At 42.1% G+C, this 23,336-nt stretch overlaps 1 protein-coding gene across 2 annotated transcripts in view; it reads left to right on the top strand.

Annotated features, from left to right (window-relative positions):
- SEMA5A (semaphorin 5A) overlaps positions 1–23,336 on the top strand; it is a 635,888-nt gene that overhangs the window by 593,768 nt on the left and 18,784 nt on the right. For both annotated transcript variants that reach the window (XM_034761526.1, XM_034761524.1), the window contains exons 18-19: positions 3,720–3,890; positions 13,960–14,115. In XM_034761526.1, the coding sequence (XP_034617417.1) occupies positions 3,720–3,890; positions 13,960–14,115 (327 nt within the window). The remainder of the gene's footprint in view (positions 1–3,719; positions 3,891–13,959; positions 14,116–23,336) is intronic.

The raw sequence follows: 23,336 nt of genomic DNA, 5'->3' as shown, positions 1-23,336 counted from the left end.
TATTTGGTCAATCCTAGTTCAGTTTTAATTATTCATATTAATACTCTACAACAGGAATCGGCAACCTTTGGCATGCGGCCCATCAGGGAAATCCGCTGGCAGGCTGGGACTGTTTGTTTACGTGCAGTGTCCGCAGGTTCGTCCAGTTGCAGCTCCCACAGGCCATGGTTCGTCGATCCAGGCCAATGGGGGCTATGGGAAGTGGCGGCCAGCACATCCCTCAGCCCGCGCCACTTCCCTCAAATAATGAATACATCTGAGACTGGAATTTAACATCTGCTATTAAATCTTTATTATGAGATGGAGAGATAATTACCGTAATTCTTTTTGAAGATTAAGATGAAGTGTGTGGCTAAACCAAGTGTGGATTAGTGAGGGTCTGCTACATAGTGTTCTTTATCCTCAGAACTCAAAGTTCTCTACAAAGTTCGGTACATACTATTATACCCCATTTTACAGGTATGTGGCACAGTGAAGTTAACTGGTATACGAAGGTCATGCAGAATCAGTGGCAGAGTTGAAAATAAAACCCTGATTTCCTGATTCTCAGCTCCATGCTCAATCCAAACCACAGCTGCCCTTAACATTAAGAGTTAACATCCCTCGGCCCGAGCCGCTTCCTGCAGCCCTCATTGGCCTGGAGCGGCGAACCATGGGATCTGCGATCGGCCGAACCTGCGGACGCGACAGGTAAACAAACCAGCACGGCCTGCTAGGGGGCTTACCCTGGCAGGCCGCATGCCAAAGGTTGCCGATCCCTGGAATATAATATTTGCATGCCTGCTTTGTCTGGATGCTTTGATAATCATAACTAGACAATCTAGAGCATGCAGAAGGAAAGCCATGAAATGCCTTTCACATGATTTCCCAGACCTCTAAAAGATGGGTAAGAAATCTTCAGATAGGGAATCTTTTGTGTATATTCTCTCTGATGTGTTTATATTCTAGCCTTTACTGGAATAGCATAATTTATTTCCTCTGCTGGTCAAATGTGGCTTAGAATTGTGCATATCATGTGACGCTCCAGTTCAAATTAATAGGCTATAATCACTGTTTTCATTGGAAAGAATGGTCATCTGAAATAATTCATGTTAAAATGAGTTAATTGTACTCAGATTATTGTCCAACAACATGAAAAATAACGTGTTAGAACTCTGCATAATGTGTTTTTTTCTGTTGGTTCAGAGATATACTGAGATTATTGTCCAACAACATGGAAAATAACGTGTTAGAACTCTGCATAATGTACTTTTTCTGTTGGTACAGAGATATACTGAATCATGCTGGATTTAAAAGTACAAAATACCCTGATTATGAAGAAAAATATTTGTAAATGTATGTTGACATCCATCTCCATCCATCCATCTCCATTCATACCCCAGTGTGTGTCTGTCCCTCCATCCCCACTCATACCTCTCTGTCTGCCTGTCCATCTATCCATCCCCATTCATTTCTTGTTTTGTTTAAGATATTAATATGTGGTTGAAATATGGAATATTGAAATATAGGAAATACATAGATATACTAATGCGTATGGAAGGAAATGGATTAATTCTGTTTTCAAGATTTGAAATTTTGCTATCTTATTTCAATATTTGCGATCTCATCGGTGTCATGCTATTTTTATTACCATTTTTTTTTTAATTTAGACTGTGAAAAATCTAATATATTCAGCAGAAATAGTCATATACCAATAAACATGAAGATAAAAATACAGAGAAGTTCAAATACTACAAAAATTCCTGTAAGGATATTATAGAGAGTGTATTTGACTTTGAAAAATCTGTTAATCTCCTGTTGCTTTTTTCACTTCTGCCACCTTTTTCTCTGCAGAAATAATGTGGCCTGTAGAAAAGAGGACGATATTTAAAAATAATGGATCAAATTCATCCTTGGGGTAACTTCATACACCAGGAAAAAAATTGGCTTAGGGCTATTCTCATCTGATCCAAAGGCCATTACGTGAATCAGAGTCCTTCCTAAAGGCTTTGGCCTTAGTTCTTACTGTTGTACAGCCACTACAGGCATTAGTCTGCCTTTCTTGCTGCTGCATTGCTCTGAGTCAGCTGTCTGCTACATGCAACACTTCCTTTTATGAATGTGGACTGAAGCAGCACTGAACTGGGAGTGAAAAACTTTATTTTTTGTTTTTGCTCTTTCCCACAGGTCAGGGGAAATGTGGTGATATCCATAGGGATGTAGAAAGAAACAAGTGGGGTGGACTGGGAATCAGCTAGTGTCTGGGAGTCCAGAAGGGCACAGCAGAGAGTCAGGTCTCTAATCCATCACTTTCACAGGCACCCCAAAATTCCACATTTGTGCTAATGCGAAATTCTAATTCCGCTTAGTCATGTGATGCCATTCACATTTCTGTGAATCTCTCTCAGTTCACTCTCTTTCATATGAAGAGAAGACTCCAATCTTGCTTGCTGTTATTCATTCTCTTTTGCTATGTTCTCAACAAGATAACCTTTAGATGAGTAACTTTTTATTTATCTTCATACCCAGAAGGGCTAGAAATAACTTAAATGAAAGCTTCAGTTGTGAAGGATACCGCCCAATCTGTGCAAAACCCCTACTGTCACAATTCCATCCAAATTTTTGAGAATGAAGAGGATCACCCTCTCTGCTCATCGTTCCTTCCTCTCTTTTGTAAAACCCAAAGTGCATGGAAGGATGGCCAATTTACTTAATAGTCTTTTGGAAATTGTCCAGTAGTGTGGCTGTTTTATTGGAGCACCAGGGGGTCCTGTTTCTATAGACTATTTTCCCCTGGAACATCCTTTTCCCCAGGATTTTTTTTTCTTGTCTTTGTGGAGCAATATTTATTAACCAGAACAACAGCTATTAGGCAGAGAGTTGCTTGATTGCTCAGGAAGACAAAAAACAACCCCTATAAAAGAAAACATTGTTTTGAGAGCACCCTTGCTTGTTGAAAAGGCCTTGCTACACAACATACCAACCTGAATACTTGTGAAGTATTTTGAAACCATTTTCTATTATTGGGTAATTAATTAACTACCCTTTTTATCCAATAGCTCTGCTATACTGTTATGTAAAGAAATTATGTAATGTCTGGAACTTTCTTCATAATTCTTCATTTTTATCAATAAGGCTGAATCAGCATTAAGGACTCTACATCATGGACAGCAAAGGAAGAGAAAACAGATGGTCCNGTGCAAGCGGCTCGCATGCCCCAGGATAGGAGACGTAGACCACTGTGTGGAAAGGACTCATGTCCCAGAGTGTGCTAACCGCTTGCACACACGAGCAGGACCAGGGATAGCTACCAGTGAGTCTGGTGCCCGACCAGTGGGCAGGGCTAGGGGTGGGGCTGTGAGTGGAACAGCCATGCCGACGGAGCTACCAGTGCAGGGCTGGGAGTGGAGGCCTGACATGCTGCTGCTTTTGCTGGTAGAGCCCTGCAGCTCTGCAGATACTTATTTATATCCACGGATATCTGCATCTGCGGACATAAATTTTGTATCCACACTGGGCTCTGACTCTTCTTACTCTTCCTTTCATTGGACAATACTTTTATAAATCTCAGAATGTAAAGTAAGCTTCATAGCCTGATCCCATTTGCCAGGTGAGGCCTAAAAATCTTCTATTGACTGCAGTAGACTTTGACTCATGCCCATAGAACCAAACTGGATAGGTTGATTTAAATGGTTCATCCATGCAGAGACTTAGAACAATGAGTTGTTATTTCTTTCCAGTTGATGGAGGTTGGTCTTGTTGGTCATCATGGTCAAAGTGCTCAGCAACTTGTGGAGGTGGACATTACATGAGGACCCGCTCATGCACAAACCCAGCCCCAGCCTATGGAGGGGACATCTGCCTTGGACTTCACACTGAAGAGGCACTTTGCAACACACAACCCTGTCCAGGTACAACAAATCCATACAGTATTGCTTTGCTTTGAGTATACCATAGAATACGGTGGCTATCGTTCAACCTGTTCAGTAAAGTACATTATGCCTTTATCAACCTATTAAACATTTAGGAACAAATTCTTTCTGTCCTCTGGTACATGCACATCAGCTTACAATGAATTTGCTGTGAATGTACATTTAAGGGCAGAATTTGGCCCACAGGAGATAGCCCTAGTGTCATGTTAAAATGATTTTTTAGAGGCTATCAGTTTAGTTACAGGTTTCAGGTCAATGTAGTTTAAAATGGTGTACTTCTGCACACAGAAGATTGATGCCTTAAGAGATTTGTAGCTATAATAGTGCAACAAACACTTGTAGTACTGGGTATTGTAGGGCAAGCAAAAGTTTGAAGGCTCTAGATCCTCAGCTGATGTAAATCAATGTAGTACTGAAGACTTCAATGGAGTTGTATCATTTCACACCACCTGAGGACCTACCTAGCTCCTGATCTGAAAAAAAGACATTTTGATTTAAAAATTATATCTGAGCTCTTCTAAAGTAAGAAATGGGAACAAAGGTTAGTGCAATCTATTTTCACATTTACAGAAATGTTAACCCTTTAAAATGCTTTCCTAGATTGTAAGACCTTTGGGGCAGGAACTGCATCTTTGTACATATTTATACAGCTCTTTGGGGCCTCTGGGTACTACTGTAATATATATATGTAATCATAATGGAAGTGGACCATGATATTTTCTATCATTTTGATTGTCTTTTTTGACCCTTGCAAAGTGGTCTTGTGAAATGTTAAATCTTTGCAAAACAAGGAAAATAAAAAGACTAATAAAAGAATCAGAAGTAGAAAGTAAAAAGTAACATAAAAAGATAAGTCAAGGTAGAGGAACCACTGTGAAAGTTTTTATGTCTTGCTGTGTATAGGTTACAGTTAATACTTTTTTCCAATGATCAAGAACAGAAGGTAATGTCTGCTAGTAGCAATGATGCACTGTTACATTACACTGGTCTACAATTTTTGGGAAGTTGTCTGCTTCAGAGATAAAATGTGCTATTTATTATGTATTTTGATGTGCTGAATTCAAATATGACAACTAAAACAACTGATTGGCTACTGTTTCTAAGATATTTAAGTTTTTACATTTTATGTCTATGTATATTGTGTAGATAGTAGAGTTTTAATCATAAATTGTAAACCTAGGTCTTTTCATGAGTTTATGGTTGCTTTACATGATAATATTTCACCTGTCCTGTATATGTAACACTTTAAAAATCAGCAAAAGGGTTATATGAATAAAATGTATTATGAAACAAAAGGCAAAAAACTATTATGTACATAGTTTAGTCCTATTCAGGGTCTACTCAGCGCTTCTTGGCTTGTCTCTTGTATTCATTAAATGGAGCATCTCTTGTCACTGTCCACCAATAGTCTGCAAGCATTGATGGGCTCCATTTGCCCTGATAGCATTTCTCCATTGTTGCAATGTCCTGGTGAAATCGCTCGCCGTGCTCGTCACTCACTGCTCCGCAGTTCGGTGGAAAAAAATCTCGATGAGAGTGCAAAAAATGTATCTTTAATGACATGTCGCAACCAAGGCTTTTGTATGCCTTGAGGAGGTTTTCCACCAACAACCTGTAGTTGTCTGCCTTGTTGTTTCCGAGAAAATTTATTGCCACTAACTGGAAGGCTTTCCATGCCGTCTTTTCCTTGCCACGCAGTGCATGGTCAAAAGCATCATCTCAAAGAAGTTCACGAATCTGAGGACCAACAAAGACACCTTCCTTTATCTTAGCTTCACCTAAACTTGGAAATTTTCCACGGAGGTACTTGAAAGCTGCTTGTGTTTTGTCAATAGCCTTGACAAAGTTCTTCATCAGACTCAGCTTGATGTGTAAGGGTGGTAACAAAATCTTCCTTGATTCAACAAGTGGTGGATGCTGAACACTTTTCCTCCCAGGCTCCAATGACTGTCAGAGTGGCCAATCTTTCTTGATGTAGTGGGAATCTCTTGCACGACTATCCCATTCGCAGAGAAAACAGCAGTACTTTGTGTATCCAGTCTGCAGACCAAGCAAGAGAGCAACAACCTTCAAATCGCCACAAAGCTGCCACTGATGTAGGTCATAGTTTATGCAGCTCAAAAGTTGTTTCATGTTGTCATAGGTTTCCTTCATATGGACTGCATGACCAACTGGAATTGATGGCAAAACATTGCCATTAGGCAGTAAAACAGCTTTAAGACTCGTCTTCGATGAATCAATGAACAGTCTCCACTCATCTGGATCGTGAACGATGTTGAGGACTGCCATCACACCATCGATGTTGTTGCAGGCTACAAGATCACCTTCCATGAAGAAGAATGGGACAAGATCCTTTTGATGGTCACGGAACGTGGAAACCCTAACATCACTTGCCAGGAGATTCCACTGCTGTAGTCTGGAGCCCAACAGCTCTGCCTTACTCTTGAGTAGTTCCAAATCCCTGACAAGGTCATTCAGTTCACCTTGTGTTATGAGGTGTGGTTCAGAGGAGGAGGATGGGAGAAAATGTGGGTCCTGTGACATTGATGGTTCAGGACCAGAAGTTTCATCCTCTTCCTCGTCTGACTCAAGTGAGAATGATTCTGGTGCATCAGGAACCGGCAGTCCTTCTCCGTGGGGTACTGGGCGTATAGCTGATGGAATGTTTGGATAATGCACAGTCCACTTTTTCTTCTTTAACACACCTTTCCCAACTGGAGGCACCATGCAGAAGTAACAATTGCTGGTATGATCTGTTGGCTCTCTCCAAATCATTGGCACTGCAAAAGGCATAGATTTCCTTTTCCTGTTCAACTACTGGTGAAGATTTGTTGCACAAGTGTTGCAGCATATGTGTGGGGCCCACCTCTTGTCCTGATCTCCAATTTTGCAACCAAAATGAAGGTGATAGGCTTTCTTAACCATAGTGGTTATACTGCGCTTTTGTGATGCAAAAGTCACTTCACCACAAACATAGCAGAAGTTATCTGCACTCTTCACACAAGTACGAGGCATCTCTGCTCACTTTGGCTAAACAGAAATGTGTCCCTTTGCAAAATCAAACACTGACAAATAAGAGAGCATGACACTGTATGATTTCTAGAGCTGATATAGGGCAATTTGTTCAGCAGAGTGATGTAAGCTTTGTTATGATTGCATCATCCATGACTTCTAGGAATAACATGATGCAATTCATATCATGTATGATGCAATACCAGCTTCAGATTGCATCATTCATTGTTTTGCCTAAAAAGCAAGTACTGTCCAAACCCAGTCAAAGATGTATTTTAGTCATTTCTGGTTTAAATTGAGAGCCCTTCCCTTTAGAACTCACTTATCCTCCGCCATTCCCAAGTCAAGGGTCGTATATACTGACCCAATAGCATATCTTGAAAACTAGAGCCAATCAACAATTTTAAGCATCATTTTCGTTCTCAGTGACCCAGAATTAGTAAAGTTTGACTACATTTATTTCAGAAGCATTTTGGCTGTAGAGCAGTGTTACCTGCTTGATTGAGGGGTTTCTAAACTTTATGCCATAAACTTACTTCTCATGTGATGAGGTCATGTACATGAGCATACAAGACCCAAGAGTGTGAATGTATAGATGCTATTACCCAAACTATTTGGTAATTTCCCTTTCTAAGTACTTCATGACTTGCAGTGGAATAAAATAGCACCTACTCTGTCAAAATTACAGCAAACTTAACTCTCCACCTTAGGTTTTAAAAAGTGAAAATAGAACTCTGTTGTTGATTTGATTCCTCAAGAGGGATGGAGTATATATGTACTTAAAAATTATTACAGCAGCCTCAGATCCTTAAGGCATTTTTAAAAGGCCAGAACTGTCACGTTTCTTGTGCTGTTTCCAGTATTATTATAGTGGTTTCTCTTGTAGTGCTGCTATTGTTAGTGGTCTGTTAACATTTCCATTAGCAACCCCAGTTTTCAGGCATTTATAACTTGTGCTCTTTAGCTTATTATGACTTGATTATTAATCTATTTTTTCCAACAAAAATCATTTATCATTGTGACAGGGTCGGTAGCTCACCGCTGTGGCGCCTCCTCCTGGCCACTTCGGGGAATTAGTTTTGTGCCAGTAGAGCGCCCTCCTTGGGTGGCGTTCCGCCTGTCGTCGCGCCTCTGTGGGGTGCACGGACTTGCGTTGCTCCCGACGTCGGCGTCCTCTTGTGGAACACTGCCCTCCGGTAGTGTCCCTCTGTCCAATCACACCCCCTTCCGGGGGGGGGGGGTAAACAACAGCCCCACACCTTCAAGTCCGATCCTCACCGTCTAGGATCTGGTGTGGTTCTGACCGGCCGCTCCCTGCGGCCCGTGGCTGTGCGTGGGGTAGCACAGCAAACAAAGGGGGAAAAAGGGGGGGGGGACTCAGGCCCGCCCACTACTCTGAGTCCCGGTCCAGAGGCCCTCGTGTGACAGTCTCACTGTCGTCCTACTCCTTACTCCTCTCACTACCCCTCTGGACCGCTTCCCCCAACAGCCCTTCACTACACTAGGCCTCCTCCTCCCAGGCCTGCCGCCTAGCAGGCTATGGAGTAGGGCCTCCTCCCACTCTCTGGCTGGCCTGGCCTGCACTGCGCTGTCCGAGGTGCTGGCCTCCCAGCTCTGGAGACAGACCTTCCCCTCTGAAGGCCTGGGACAGACTGACCGCTCCCGCTCTGGGCAGTCTCTTATATGGCTGAGGCGGGCCCTGATTGGCTGGCCCCAATCTGTGTTCTGATTGGCCCTCTGTAAGCCCTTCCCTGATTGGTTGGGCGGCTGCGCAGGCGCCTAGACCTGCTGCAGCCCCCCTCTCTGAGTGTGGGCAATCGCCCCACCACAATCATCTACATTAAAGCCTTTTTAATAATCAGAGTGACACAGATGTCTCACATACCTCTTTGCTTTGTTTAATATTCAAATCTAACTAAAAACCAAGCTTACTTTTTAGATGAAAATTTGCAGTTCGTTTTCTTCTGTCCCCCCCTCAAAAACAAATACGTGTTCTAACTAGCTGTGATGTAGTTTGAAAAGTAGCCATTGCCATATGCACTAGCTGCTTTTTTCACAGCTCTCATTTACTATTCTTATTACACATTACGGGCCAAAACTGTGACCCCAGTGCTCCATGTGCACAGACCGCTGCGCCAGTGACTTTGATGGGACCACCCACAGGCACAGGGTATGCTCATACCGATCAATTTGCAGGACAGAGAGCCTGTATTTTTAAAACAAGTGTACAAATCTAAGATTTAAGGAGGGAAAGGAATGTAGTCATTGCACACAGATCTTTGGTTGAAACTTGGCATCTGGAAATTACAAACCCAGTTGGAATTTTTAATACAAGAAAATAATGATAATTGTTTAAGTGGTGAACAAGAAAAAAAGGGCTCTTGCAATTTCAAACAGTTTTATTTTGCCAAAATTTAACAGAAAATTAAATTTTACATGCTGCTGATCCTCAGTAGGTGTTAAGCGTTTGGTTTTTTTTAATGTCAGTTACAACTGGAAGTGACCAAGATATTTACACTTGAAAAACAACTACAGAATGGTTTATGCACAATAACTATTTCTCAAACTATCTTTTCAATTTTATATTCCTATTTTTTAATTTTAACTAAACAAAATCTTACTTAAATGAATGGAATGTCTATACCATTGATCAGTAATTCTTTATGTATAGCATATTACTGAATGTTATCTGTAGCAATGGTGTCTATAATATGTAGTATTGCATACAACAATATTGGGTACTTAGAATAATGTATTTGTGGCAGCACCAAGAGAGAAATAACATGCTGTCCTTGGACCAGTCACTCAGACACACAAATAATGGATAAAAGAATTGAATTTTTAGAAAGAAGTGCACAGTTCTGTTGGAGAAGAACATGGATAAACATTTATTCTTCTTCACTTAATGTACAGATAGGTGCTCAACTTCAGGTGCGCTTACACTACATGTCTTTGATCACAGATTTTTGGTAGTAGTGCCTGTTGGACCCACTCATGTGCCCTATATATCCTCATGCCCTGCACTGAGGCTGTATAGGGCTATGAGGTTGAACTGCCCTCAGTTCCTTCTCAATCACCTTGGCCTGAGATTGAGCATTAGTGTGCCTTTCTACTCAAAACCATGAACTACTCTAATTAGTCTGTCTTTCTTTCTTTCTTGTTTGTTTTAGAGGTGTCAGTCTAAATTCCTTCCCCCTTGGGGGTTGGGAACTTTCTCCTCATATCACCATTGCGCTGGGGTATTCCGTGGCTCACTGGGCTTCAAACGGTGCCTCTCTTTCCAGGAAGCTACCCCGGTTACTGACAAGCACTCACCTTGCATCTGCTGCTTGGGGGAGTTTCACTGCTCCCCTGAAGTTCTCCATTTGCTGTGCTTTTAAAGGCAGGGCTAGGAAGAATTGAGAGATAAGACTCAGCCTCTTGATGATGGAAGGCTCTCTCCGTCCAGCCTCAGGTCCATGCCAGGATCCCCCCTGGACATTAGCATCGGAGTAAGCACAGGGCCTCTTCAACTTCAGCACATTCACCTGGATCTGCCCAAGGTAAATCTTTGGAGAAGTCCCATGAAAAGATAGCTCATTCTCCTCAGAAGGGGTCTACTTCAAAAAAGTCTCAGTGTCCTCCAAGTAAGTCCGTTTTGGAGACCCACTCTGGATACTACTGAGGCTCCAGGCACTGTCAGTACCAACCTCTTACCCAGGGCTCCAGGCTCTTCTAAGAATAGGGGCACCAAACATGCTTGAGTACCGAGACCATCTGTGCTGCAGAAGCAGAACTCAGCAGCACAGGAATCTAAGCATTCCTCTTCTAAGAAGGCAGTACCTACAATGCCCTCAGTACTATCTGTACCTACATTGACTTCCAAGACATCCTCAGTACCAGGTAAATGCCATGCCTTTCCTATGATCTCGACATTTCCTAAGACATTCTCATTGATACCAACTATATCTACCAAAAGAGTGCAGATGGAGCAGTTTATGCCCTTGGTATTGACAGTGGAACATAGCCCCATACTTCAAACTTACCCGGTACTACAGGAATTCAGATATTCCAAAAATGTAATTTTTTCAGATTAACCAGAGTATCTCCTGCTAGTGGGTACTGAAAGATTATCTGTACTAACACAAGCACGCTCATCAAGACTGGACCTTTTCCCAATACCATTTGACTCTCTCACATCTTTGGAGAGTGGTGGAGCTCCCTGCTTGAGTTCCTTTCTCCAACCTTTGAGGAAAAGGAAGAGTTACATCAAAGATGAGCACATGCCCCCACAACCTGGTTCAAGCACAGTGATTCCACACCCCATGTCCTATGGACTCCTTCAGTGGCATATCACCTACAGTTTTGGGGGGCACCTATAATGTCTTGTTTGGGGGCTACAGAAGAAAAAATCCTTCTACCCTATCTAGCTCTCCTCACCTTCCTCAGGTTCAAGAATCCTTTGAGGAGCAGGAGGCCAGAGTAGATAAGGAGGCTACCCCACAGATAAATATTTCTTTTTCTTCCCCAGATGAGATGGTTATGCCTCCCCCATCTTCTATAGCTGATGATTAATGAGATTTCCAGGGGTTAATTAAACATTTTGTAGACTCTTTACAGATCCCCTTGAAGAAAATCAAAGAATCACAGCATAAACTTCTGGATATCCTTCAATGGACTCCTTCTGCCCATGTTGCCCTGCCCATCAATGAGGCACTACTTGATCCTGACAAGACCCTGTGGCAGAGCACACCAACATATAAAAGGACCAATAAAAATATGTCCCAGCTAAGGACTCTGACTTTTTTTCCCACCCATCCTGCATCCAACTCCCTGATTGTGGAGGCAGTGAATGAATGTGACAAGAAACACCATACTAAAGCCACTCCATACAATAAGGATCAAAAATATCTTGATTATTTGGCCATACGACCTACTTCTTATCCTATTCAATGGCCCAGATAGTCAGGTCTGGACTCAACCCCAGATGGCCAGGTTTTAAGTTTACTTGCGATGTACTGCAGTGAGGTAACTCTGTGTAGAGTGCCTACATACAAAACATGAAGTAAAAGTCAAAGTTTGATGCTGTATGCTCAAAGTAATACACATGTATTTATTTGTTGAACAATATTGCAAATTATTTGCACTGGTGCTTCTTTCAAATGGATGTCCGACCATTCATGTCAAATAACTGTATGTGCCTGTAGCTGAAAGAGCTGTCATTCAGCGCAGGTGAGAGTGTCCTCATCCATATACACATACCTGAATATAGGTGAATAATTTCACATTCAGATAACCACAGGTGAATGCATTTTGTTGATCATTAGCCTAGCCTCCAATATAGAGCTTTTAGGGCATTTGGAAGGTTTTATTCTAGAGGGTGTAATCAAAAATAGTATTGCTTCCACCAGATTGACCCATATTTTTTGATATAGCATAGCCAGGTCAGGACTGGGGAAGTGCATAGGCTTCTGTTTAAGAGAGCTGTATGCTTCTCAGCTAGGGTCGCGGACCTGGGCTAAAAATTTTAACCTGACAGAATCACTTTAAACTTACAGCAGTGTGAGGACAGCCTTACAGTTCTTTTGAATTTTATTTAATACCCTAAAATTATTTCAATCTTCCCATCCCATTTATTTATAACATAATTTTTAGTTAGGGAGCAGATATTCAACAATGTTATGTTATACATAGCACCCTGAACTAAACTTTACAAAAATGCAGTCTGAAAACCTTCACTATTAGATATTATAGCATACTTTTTAAAAATGATTTAGGCCTTTATTTTATTGTTTGAGGTAGTAGAATGGTAATTTGTAAATATGAGTGCTATATGCTAGAGTTATGCAGAGTATTCACAGTAAAAGCTGAAGCCACGTGAGACTTCTGATTTCAGGTTTTTCATTTAAAAATCAGACTGTTTACTCCAAAAGATTCAAAACCCTTTCAAATTATACTAAATTTATTTTGAATGAACTTGGGTCCACTTTCCAGAAGAATTAGGCTGCTTTATAGTTTTGCATTTGAAATCATGTGACATTTTTGAATTTGCCTGGTTTTGACACAAATATAGGTGAAATTTCATCGTGAGATCTAAGTTTTGCTTTGGGCTATTGGGTTGATTTAACTCAAACCAGAAACTCAAAGCTAACTTAGTTGTTGAATAAGATTATCTCTGTTTCCACTAACTCCTGGAAAGTGAAACAAATGATTTTTACAGCCCTCTATCTGCTACTATATACCAACCCTAAAAAAATGCAGTGAAGACAGGACTTAGTCATGTACTATAAGAAAGATGTTAGATGAGTAAATACACAGTATCTAATATGGTTCAGATAAATTCACTTCATTTAAGAGCAATATCCTGAGATCACACAGAGGTAGCATGGTGTGAAAATAAAAATCCATTAAATAAAATTAGATAGGCAGAGGAGCAAAGCTAAAGAAGAAACAGAGGCTGATAATGAACTAAACCTGATAAAGAGAAGCAATCTGGAGATCTGATTTAAGATATAAGAGAGTGCCTTGTGATTTCAGAAGTGAAGAACAAAGCCAGAGTAACAAGAAGGTGCCTGCTGTTTTTTATTTAAACCAACATCCTGCATCAAACCACGTATTTCTATAGGTCTACATTGCTACTGGTCAGTTATGTAAATGAACAAACTGGAATCGTCTGCTTTGAAGGCCAGTGGTAAACTTATGGTAACATAGTTACACTTTTTATTGCACACTCATGCACACAAGTACAGTGGGGGGGGGGGAATGTATTATTGCTGTGATAAATGTAACATCCTGTAGAACATTTACAATGCTGAACTTTCAATTTCAGAGGGAAGGTTGCATTTTTTGTGGTCTTTGCCATATATGGGACAGATGCTCAGCTGATGTGAATTGACATAGCTTCATTGAAGTTAATGGAACTATGCCAGTTTACACCAGATGACGATCTGGCATGTATCCTGTCGTTATTTATAGCAAGACATTTAATTTTTCACTCTGATGTGGTTAATTTGTAAGACTTATTTCCATTATTTCCCTCTCTTTATAACTAATACAGACAACTGGTCTGACTGGTCTGAGTGGTCTGATTGTGATTCATCTGGAGTCCAGTTCCGCGTTCGTCAGTGTATCATTCTATTTCCTGTGGGCAACCAGTGTTCTGGGAACACCACTGAGAGTCGAACTTGTATTTTTGATTCTAACTTCATACCAGGTAAGATCATTTACTTTTAAAGTATAAGTGAAATCATTCACAACAACTCTGCTGCACAGTGCAGAAGGGAGCCAAATCACAGAAGCTATGGAAACTGCCTTGGAGGGGTGTCCCGATGCAAAAGACAGCTTTGTAGTACGCTTCTCATTCCACCACTTCTTCACTATATTTGAGAGTAATGTAGCCGTCCCAAACTCATTTCAGTAAACTTCACTACACTTTGTCCCCATTCATGTGTTACTGACCTGATCAAGTCCCTTTCAAAGTGGTTTCAGATTTACAAGAATATTGCAGTTCTTGGAGCACAATAGGCATGGCCAGCCCCAGGCATATGCAGAGTGTCCCACCAGACAAAGCCTCTTGCTTTTATACTGCCCGCTTTTTTGGCAGTTGTTTCCCAGAATGCACACCTGGCACCTTCTGACTTGAAAGATGGATTGTGATGGACCAAATTATAGGGCTATCAGCCTTACATCAATCCCAGGCAAGATGATGGAGCAGCTGATACAGAACTTGATGATCAAGAATTAAAGGAGGGTAATATAATTAATGCCAAACAACACAGGTTTATGGAAAATAGATCCTGTCAAACTAAATTGATATTTTAATGAAATTACAAATTTGGTTAATAAAGGTAATAGTGTTGATGTAATATACTTAGACTTCTGTATATTGGACTTAGTACTGCACAATGTTTTGATTAAAAAACTAGAATGATCCAAAATTAGTATTGCATAAATTAAATTTATCAGTGATCTGGAAGAAAAACCTAAAATCATCACTGATAAAGTTTGTGGATGACAAAATGATTAAGGGAGTGGTAAATAATGAAGAGGACAGGTCACTGATACAAAGTGATCTGGATTGTTTGGTAAGCTGGGCAAAAACAAACGTTATACATTTTAGTATGGCCAAATGTAAAGTTATACATGTAGGAACAAAGAACATAGATCATACTGATAAGATTGGGGGTAGTATCGTGGGAAGCAGTGACTCTGAAAAAAATTTGGGGGTTGTGGTGAATAATCAGCTGAACATGAGCTCCTAGTATGACGTTGTGGCCATAAAATGCCTAAACAGGGGAAACTCAGGTAGGAGTAGGAAGGTTATATTACTTCTGTATTTGGCATGGATGCAAACCACGGCTGGAATACTGTGTCCAGTACTGGTGTCCACAATTCAAGAGGGTTGTTGATGAACTGGAGAGGGTTCAGAGAAGAACCACAAGAATGATTAAAGATAGGAAAATATGCCTCAAGGAGCTCAGTGTGTATAGTTTAACTTGGAGAAGGATAAGGGTAACTTGATCCAATCTATATGTACCTACAAGTGGAACAAAAAAATTATAATAGAGAGCTTTTCAATCTAGCAGAAAAAGGTATAACAAGATCCAACGGCTGGAAATTAAAACCAGATAAATTCAGACAGGAAACAAATTTTTAACAGGGAAGGTAATTAGCCATTGGAACAATTTACTGTGGGCTGTGGTGGATTCTCCATTTGATGGGAATTTTAAAATCAAGATTGGATGTTTTTCTAAAATTGCTGCTCTAGTTCAAACAGGAATTAATTCAGGGAATTTCTGTATGGTATGCAGGAGGTCAGATTAGATGATCACAGTGATCCCTTCTGGCCTTAAAATCTATGAATCTATGAAACCCTCCAAATAGCAGAAATGTACCATGTCCCCACGCATGCCTAACATTGTAAGTAACAACAATGTCACAAACTGAAGAAAACCTTTTGAACCATCCTGGTCAACAACCCTAACAACCTTCACCAGATGATAAAGCTTTCCTGTATACTCAGTGAACAATGACACCAAATTTTACACAGGTTTTGTTTACCATGTGTTCACACCTCCCTGGTATTGCTACTACCAGACTAATATGAAAAAGGAGCATATTCGAGGAGAGTGGATGTTGCCTTAATGGACATCCTGGCCTTCATAAATTCTTATGTAAAATTCCTATGGTATTTAATAAGGGTAAAACCAATGGGGTTCTGTAGAAATTAAATAAAATTCTATACATATTATTCTGCAAACCTGAGAGAATTTAATAGGAAGCTACATCCTAGAATTCTTAAAGTAAGCTTTAGGTGAGATTCACTAGAGACCTGCTCCTGCTCCCATTTAAGTTAATGAGAAAACTCCAGTTGACTATAATGGAGCAGGAGCAGGCCTCAGGAAAGAATGGGTGACAGGGTTGTTTTTAAGCCATCTTTACCCCTTCCAAATTCTGAGCCCTAGGACTACTTTAAGTTTCAGAATGTTATTGTTCTCTGGTAAATTCTATGAGCCCTATGGCCTGGTCTACATCACCAACTTATGTCTGTATAACTGCGTCGCTCAGGGGTGTGGCTTTTCCACACCCCTAATTGACATAGTTATACCAACATAACCCCCAGTGTAGACAGTGCTGTGTCGACAGGAGACTTTCTCCCGTTGACATAGCTACCACCTCTCGGGGAGGTGGAATACCTATGCTGACAGGATAATCTCTCCCATCGGTGTAGGTAGCGTCTTCACTAAGTACTACAGTAGCGCACTAAGGGCTTGTCTACACTGGCAAGTTTTGTCAATGAAACTAATGTCAACAAGGAAAAATCGACAAAAGCAAAGTCGCCAAAGCGTGTCTACATTTGCTCCCTCTGTCGACAGATTGTGTCCACATTCGGGGCACCATTGTTGACAGTGAGAGCAATGGACTGTGGGTATGAATCCCACAGTGCCTAGCGACACCATCCATTTTTAGGTGTTGTGGGAATGTGGAAATGGAGCATGGTGCATCCTGGGACATGCAAAATGTACCATCATGCACCGCTTTGTGTCCCAGCCTCCAATGGTTTCTGGCTTCCTTTCGCGCCGTTTTTCCAACTGTCAGTCTTTTGTACTGCGCGCCAGCATCTGCAGTGAGAGAGGATGGATCCCGCACTTCTCTTCTATGCGCTGTTAACTGTCGTGAGGACATCGCGCATGGCAGCAGAGTTACTCGCAGAGTTACTAGCAAAGTTACTGACAGAGGATGAATCACAGGCACCCAAATGTGATATGGACAGCAGCTACTTATCAGTACTTTGTGCTCTCGCAGAGCAGCTGCATACGGTAGACCATCACTTTTGGGCTAGGAAAACAAGCACTGATTGGTGGGATCGTATTGTCATGCAGGTGTGGGATGACGACTGATGAGTACAGAACTTTACGATGCGTAAAGCAACCTTCATGGAGCTATGTGCTGAGCTGGCCCCTGACCTGCGGCGCAAGGACACCAGATTGAGAGCTGCCCTTGCGGTAGAGAAGTGCGTTGCAATTGCTGTGTGGAAGCTGGCGAATCCAGACTGCTACCAGTCAGTTGCAAATCAATTTGAAGTCCCCTGATGGGGCTGTATTACTCCAAGTGTGCAGGGCAATAAATCACATCCTGCTGCGGAGGACCGTGACTCTGGGAAATGTGCATGAAATAGTGGATGGCTTTGCAGAGATGGGTTTCTCTGACTGCGGTGGGGCGATTGATGGCACACACATTCCAATTTTAGCGCCAGACCACCTTGCCTCTGAATACATCAGTAGGAAGGGATGCTTCTCCATGGTGTTGCAGGCACTTGTGGATCACCGGGGGCGTTTCATGGACATCAATGCAGGCTGGTCTTGAAAGATGCATGACGCACGCATCTTCAGGAACAGTGGCCTATACACAAAGATGCAGGTGGGGACATTCTTTCCAGATCACAAGATCACAGTGGGGGATGTGGAAATGCCCAGAGTAATCCTGGGAGACCCGGCTTACCTCCTACAGCCCTGGCTCATGAAACCTTACACAGGGCACCTGAACTGCAGCAAGGACTGTTTTAACAACAGGCTGAGAGGTGCTGCACGGTAGTCGAATGTGCCTTTGGCCGTTTGAAAGGTCGCTGGAGGTGTCTCAGTGGCAGGCTAGACCTTACCGAAGATAATATTCCCGTGGTCATAGGCGTGTGCTGCACTTTGCATAATCTGTGTGAATCTGAGGTGAAATGTTTGCTCAGGTGTGGAGCACTGAGGCAGAGCGCTTGGCTGCACAGTTTGAACAGACAGATGCTAGGGTTGTCAGAGGAGCTTAGAGGGCTGCTATTAACATCAGAGAGGCTTTGAGGAACCACTTTGACAATGAGGGGCAGTAACACATATCTGCTTTGGAATTGCTTCCCTGTTGCATCCATGTACAATTTTCGGGCCCAAGCTCCATGTAACAAAATGCTTTAGAAGCCTGTTCCCAAGAGTGAATTGATTGCTATACGCTTTTGTAGAACACAGAATAAAAACGCTATACCATTAAATACCTTAGCCTTTATTTATTGTTAAAAAGGGTAAAACCTCAGAAGTGTTTGTAGCTCCAGCTATCATTGTGCAAGCTGTGAGTGGGGTGGAGTGATGGGAAAACTCAGGAGTGCTGTGAAGTGAAAAGGAATGTCTGGGCATGGGAGCGGGAGGTGGGTGTTGGCAAAGAATTGTACATGTGCATGTGCTGCAGTGGAGGTTGACCACGGATCTGCTCAGTCTGCAGCTGTATCAAAGACTTGAGCATCTTTGTCTGATCCTCCATAATTTTTATCATCCGTTCTGTCGCTTGCCTAGCAAATGCAGCATTCTCTTTTCTGTCCTGCCTTTCAGCTTCCCAGCACTCTTTCCATTCCCTGGTCTGTCTCTCATCACGCTGCAGCACCTCCCAGAACATGTCTTCTTTTCTGCACCTAGGGCAGGGGTTCTCAAACTGGGGGTCGGGACCCCTCAGGGGGTTGCGAGGTTATTATATGGGGGGGTCACGAACTCCACCCCAAACCCTGCTTTGCATCCAGCATTTATAATGGTGTTAAATATATTAAAAAGTGTTTTTAATTTATAAGAGGGATCGCACTCAGAGGCTTTCTATTTGAAAGGTGTCACCAGTATAAAAGTTTGAGAATCACTGGCCTAGGGTTCTTCCTTATCTGCCGAAGCCAGTCGGCAGGGGTGCGTGGTGTCTCTGCTGAACAGAAGAGGGATTGTTACTTTCCAGCAAACGATTGAAACATTTTAGGAACAAGGGCCTTTTGCTAGTAGAAATCACTTTCTCTCTGAGACTCTAGGCAGGTACACAGTTCCGCAAGCACCCCAATCATGGTGAGTGTCAGGAGTGGGGGAAGGCGGTTGTGCGTATGGACAAAACAGTCACAGCTTGCAGGGCAGCTTTGCAGGGAACTCGTTCTAAAATTATCACACACTTTTTCACAGGCGGCCCACCTGCTGGCTGACATCTCTCTGCTGCAGGTAACCAGGGAAACCAGGGCACAACTACCGCATGCTTGCGGTGTTCACCCTGGTCTATATGCAGCTCAGCTGTGTACCGCTTTGGTCCCAGCTCCATTGATTGCTAAATGGTATGGTACAGTTTCCTACAATGGGGGAACTAACAAGGCTGCAATCCCTTGGAATCTGCGGCAGAGGATTAACAAGTACCTCTTGGAAACTTTCCAGAGCCTCTCTCTGGAGATCTCGATGTCCATCGATACCCTGCTTGGCCATGCAGATTAGTTACACCGGGCAATGTCTGGATCACAGGAAAGAGTACTTGCCTCCCACTTTTTGATTCCTTACACAAGCCACAGCTACTTACCTGGCGTCTCATCTGCTTCCTGCTCCCCATTGAGCACTTCTAGAGTGGAGAAAAGTTCCTGGCTGCCTGCCCCACCGGGCGACCCTAGTGGGAGCTCCACATCCTCTTCTAGCTCGACTTCTTCATCCAGAATTTCAGGATCCGGGTTACCCGCTCTTTCTGCTGCCTCCAAAGTATCCACAGGCTATCGGCAATGGAGGTGGGGTCACCACCAAGGATAGCATTCAGCTCTTATAGAAGCAGCAGGTCTTAGGTGCAGCACCAGAGCGATGGTTCTCCTCACGCGCCTTATGGTACGCCTGTCTCAGCTCCTTTATCTTCGCTCTGCACTGCTGCGTGTCCTGATCGTAGCCCTTTTTGCACAAGCCTCGAGAAATTTGCCCATATGTGTCCCGATTCCTACGGATCACTCGCAGCTGCGACTGAGCAGACTCGTTTCCCCGTATACTGATCATATCCAACACCTCAGTGGTGGTCCCAGCGGGAGCATGTTTGTTGCGTTACCCAGCTATGCTCACCTGGGAAGCTTATCTGGGAAGCCAGCAAGCAGGAAATGAGATTTAAAATTTTGCAAGGAAGAGGGGCGGGTTGGCTGCAGGGCAGCGGAGTTCAAAACGCTGACCAGAGCAGCAGCATGCAAATTGTGGGACACTTTCTGGAGACCAATAAAATTGAAAAAAAGGCTGTGGTGTCTACACTGGCTGTTTGTCGACAATAAAGGGAGGGGAAAAGACAAAAGTCTCTCGCAGGGGTGGAAGTTTTCTGTTGCCAAAACTGGGCATTTTTTTTTCTAAAAAAGTCACATTTCAGTGTGTACGCTATCGCTGTTTTGTAGCCAAAAGGCAGTTTTTGGTGACAAAACTTGCCAGTGTAGACAAGCCCGAAGTATAGACAAGTCCTATGCTATAAGGGAAATTGGTGAACAGCAGTCTTTAAATGAAAAAGTCGTATTCCTTAACTTCCTAAACATTAACGTATTCCTCCTCCAGAATTAGGAGTGAGGTGTCTACTCACCTATTCACCTTACTCCTCATCAGCTAATAACTACGCAATTGAGAATGTTGTATAAAAATGTGACATTTCACTCAGGTATCAGATTTCCCCAAGTCTCTTCCTTGCCCATCTCTCTTGTTTTTGACAGCTTTGTGGATATTATGTGGTTTAATATGACAATACCCTATTAACCCAGTCTTGAAAAACTGTCATTAAATTTACTCACCTGTCCTTTACTGTTGTGATTGATGATGATGATGATAAAGTAATGATACTTTATTAGTCAGAAAATAACTCACCTCAGGAAAAGGATCAAGTAGAATTTTGCCAGGCTTTTTAACCAAATAGTCTTGTACCTCACAGGGACTGGAGGCTTCCCAATTCTTATATCTGCTCACATAGGGCCAGAACTTCTGATGCTGTAAATATGCATAGTTCCATTGATTTTAATGGAGATGTGCTGATTTACACCAGCTGGGGATTTGGCTATTCAATATAACAACATTCAACATATTCTTTTCATTCTACTTAGTCTGCATTGCTGTCTGTATTAATTGCCTAAGAGATATGATTTAGTTTTTGATTTTTCAGGACTTTGGAGATATTCATCTAATTTGCACAATCCTCGTGTGTAAAATAGATAGCCATATACTACAGCAGTTGGTATGGAAATCATTTCATGTCATGCATAACTATTAGGTTAATAACTGGTTATAACATTAAATAGGTTTAGCTGTGCCTCAAGTCTTTAACTCCTACATGACTGCTAAATACCTTGATAAGACAATTATATTATGTGTCATTCTTCAACATTTCCTCAGATTTACAACTGTATTATGTTTTTTATCACTGCTGTCTCTTAAATCCCCAAAACAGTATGGGCGGCAACACTGTATTGGTATTAAAAATCATCTTTTCCTCTATGCACATAAAAAACCAGCAGTCTATTCACAGACAAAATAATGACAGCTTCCTCTGTAATTTGAAATGTAATTATGTTTGTTCAGAACAGCAACCGTTTTTCCTGTAACTTAAAATGTATGCAATACAGAAGTATGATGAGATTAATAAGTTTAAATGATGTTTGTTTGTATAACTGTTGCACAGTAAATAGGAATAAATTTGAAACCAGTAACATTTTTATTTCTCATCCAAAACAAATGAAAAAAATCAAAGTGAAAAAAGGAGGATTCTGGGAACTCCCACATCATATTTGTTCATCTTCCTCGTGGCTTTAAAACAAGATTTAGTAAGATTGAAATACTATTAGTATCCCAGTTACTAGAATTTAAAATGCACATGGCATTTTGGATAGCACTCATTTTTAAAAAAAAAATGGAATGAGGAATGTTTGATTAATAATAAACTATTTTATTACATTATTGAAATCACCTCCTCTCTGGCCTTCCCAATTCCTATCCCCCACCCCTTCAGTCCATCCAGAATGCAGCAGCTAACCTCATCTTCTTTCCCCATCCCTTAAACCAGGGGTTCTCAACCTTTTTCTTTCTGAGGCCCACCTACAACATGCTATCAAAATTGTACTGCCCACCTGTACCACCACAACTGTTTTTCTGCATATAAAGCCGGGCCGATGTTAAGGGGCAAAAGCAGGGCAATTGCCCGGGGCCCCACAAAGCTAAGTTGCTGAGGATTCAACTTCAGCCCCAGGTGGTAGGGCTTGGGGCTCTGCAATATTCCTTGCAGTCCTCTGTGGTGGGACTTTGGCTTTCTGGCCAGGATCCTAATGAGTCTAATGCCGACCATGCTTGGCTGACCCCTTGAAATCTGCCTGTGGCCCCCCCAGGGGGCCCTGGACCCCTGGTTGAGAACCACTGCCTTAGACCACATAATTCTCTCTTTTTGAATGTTTCAATTCCCTCCCCCTCACCCATCAAATCAAATTTGATTCCTGTCCTTGCTTTCAAAGATCTACCCCCAACACCAGCATATCTTCTCTAGTCAAACCACCTCTCCCCTTTACTCAGTTAGTTATGCCAGTCTCCCCCAATTCCTTTTTTCCCTCCTCTTATGCCTTAGTTTAGAACTTCTTCCACACCATCCCATGTGCCTGGATTGAGCTCCCTCTTCTAGTATGTGAGGTTCCCTCCCTCTTATCATTCAGCTCCCCCCTGAAAAGTTGCTCCTGTGATGCCCACAAATGCTAATCCATATCAGCATTAAACTATTGCCATCCTGTGTATTTCCCAGCATGTTTTTATCTTCCTGTCTTTTGGTTTGTAAACTGCTTGGGGGCAGGGATTATCTGTGCTTTATCCAGACAAATTGCACTGTCAGCACATAACCAACAAAAATAATATTTTGTCTGGACTGGAAATTTCGTCTTTGAAATGTGCCAAGGTTCATTTCACAGCTGAATGAAGATAATGCAGAAAGGGTCTGAGGCATGTAAGATGTGCAAAGTCCAAGATCTCTGTTCCACATCTTCTAGTAAAGTATGTACTTCAGCATAAAATGGGACTGGACATAGAATCAGTTTTAAAGCCAGTTCTAGGAGTGTTGCCCATGATTCTTTTCTCCATCTCCAGCAATCTTTTCTTGTTAATATAACCCACACACACACACAAACACCTC

Source organism: Trachemys scripta, chromosome 2 (genome assembly GCF_013100865.1).
Source record: "Trachemys scripta elegans isolate TJP31775 chromosome 2, CAS_Tse_1.0, whole genome shotgun sequence".
Classification (NCBI taxonomy): Eukaryota; Metazoa; Chordata; order Testudines; family Emydidae; genus Trachemys; species Trachemys scripta.
Note: the sequence above shows the minus strand (reverse complement) of the source record. Positions and strands in the feature narration are given on the sequence as shown.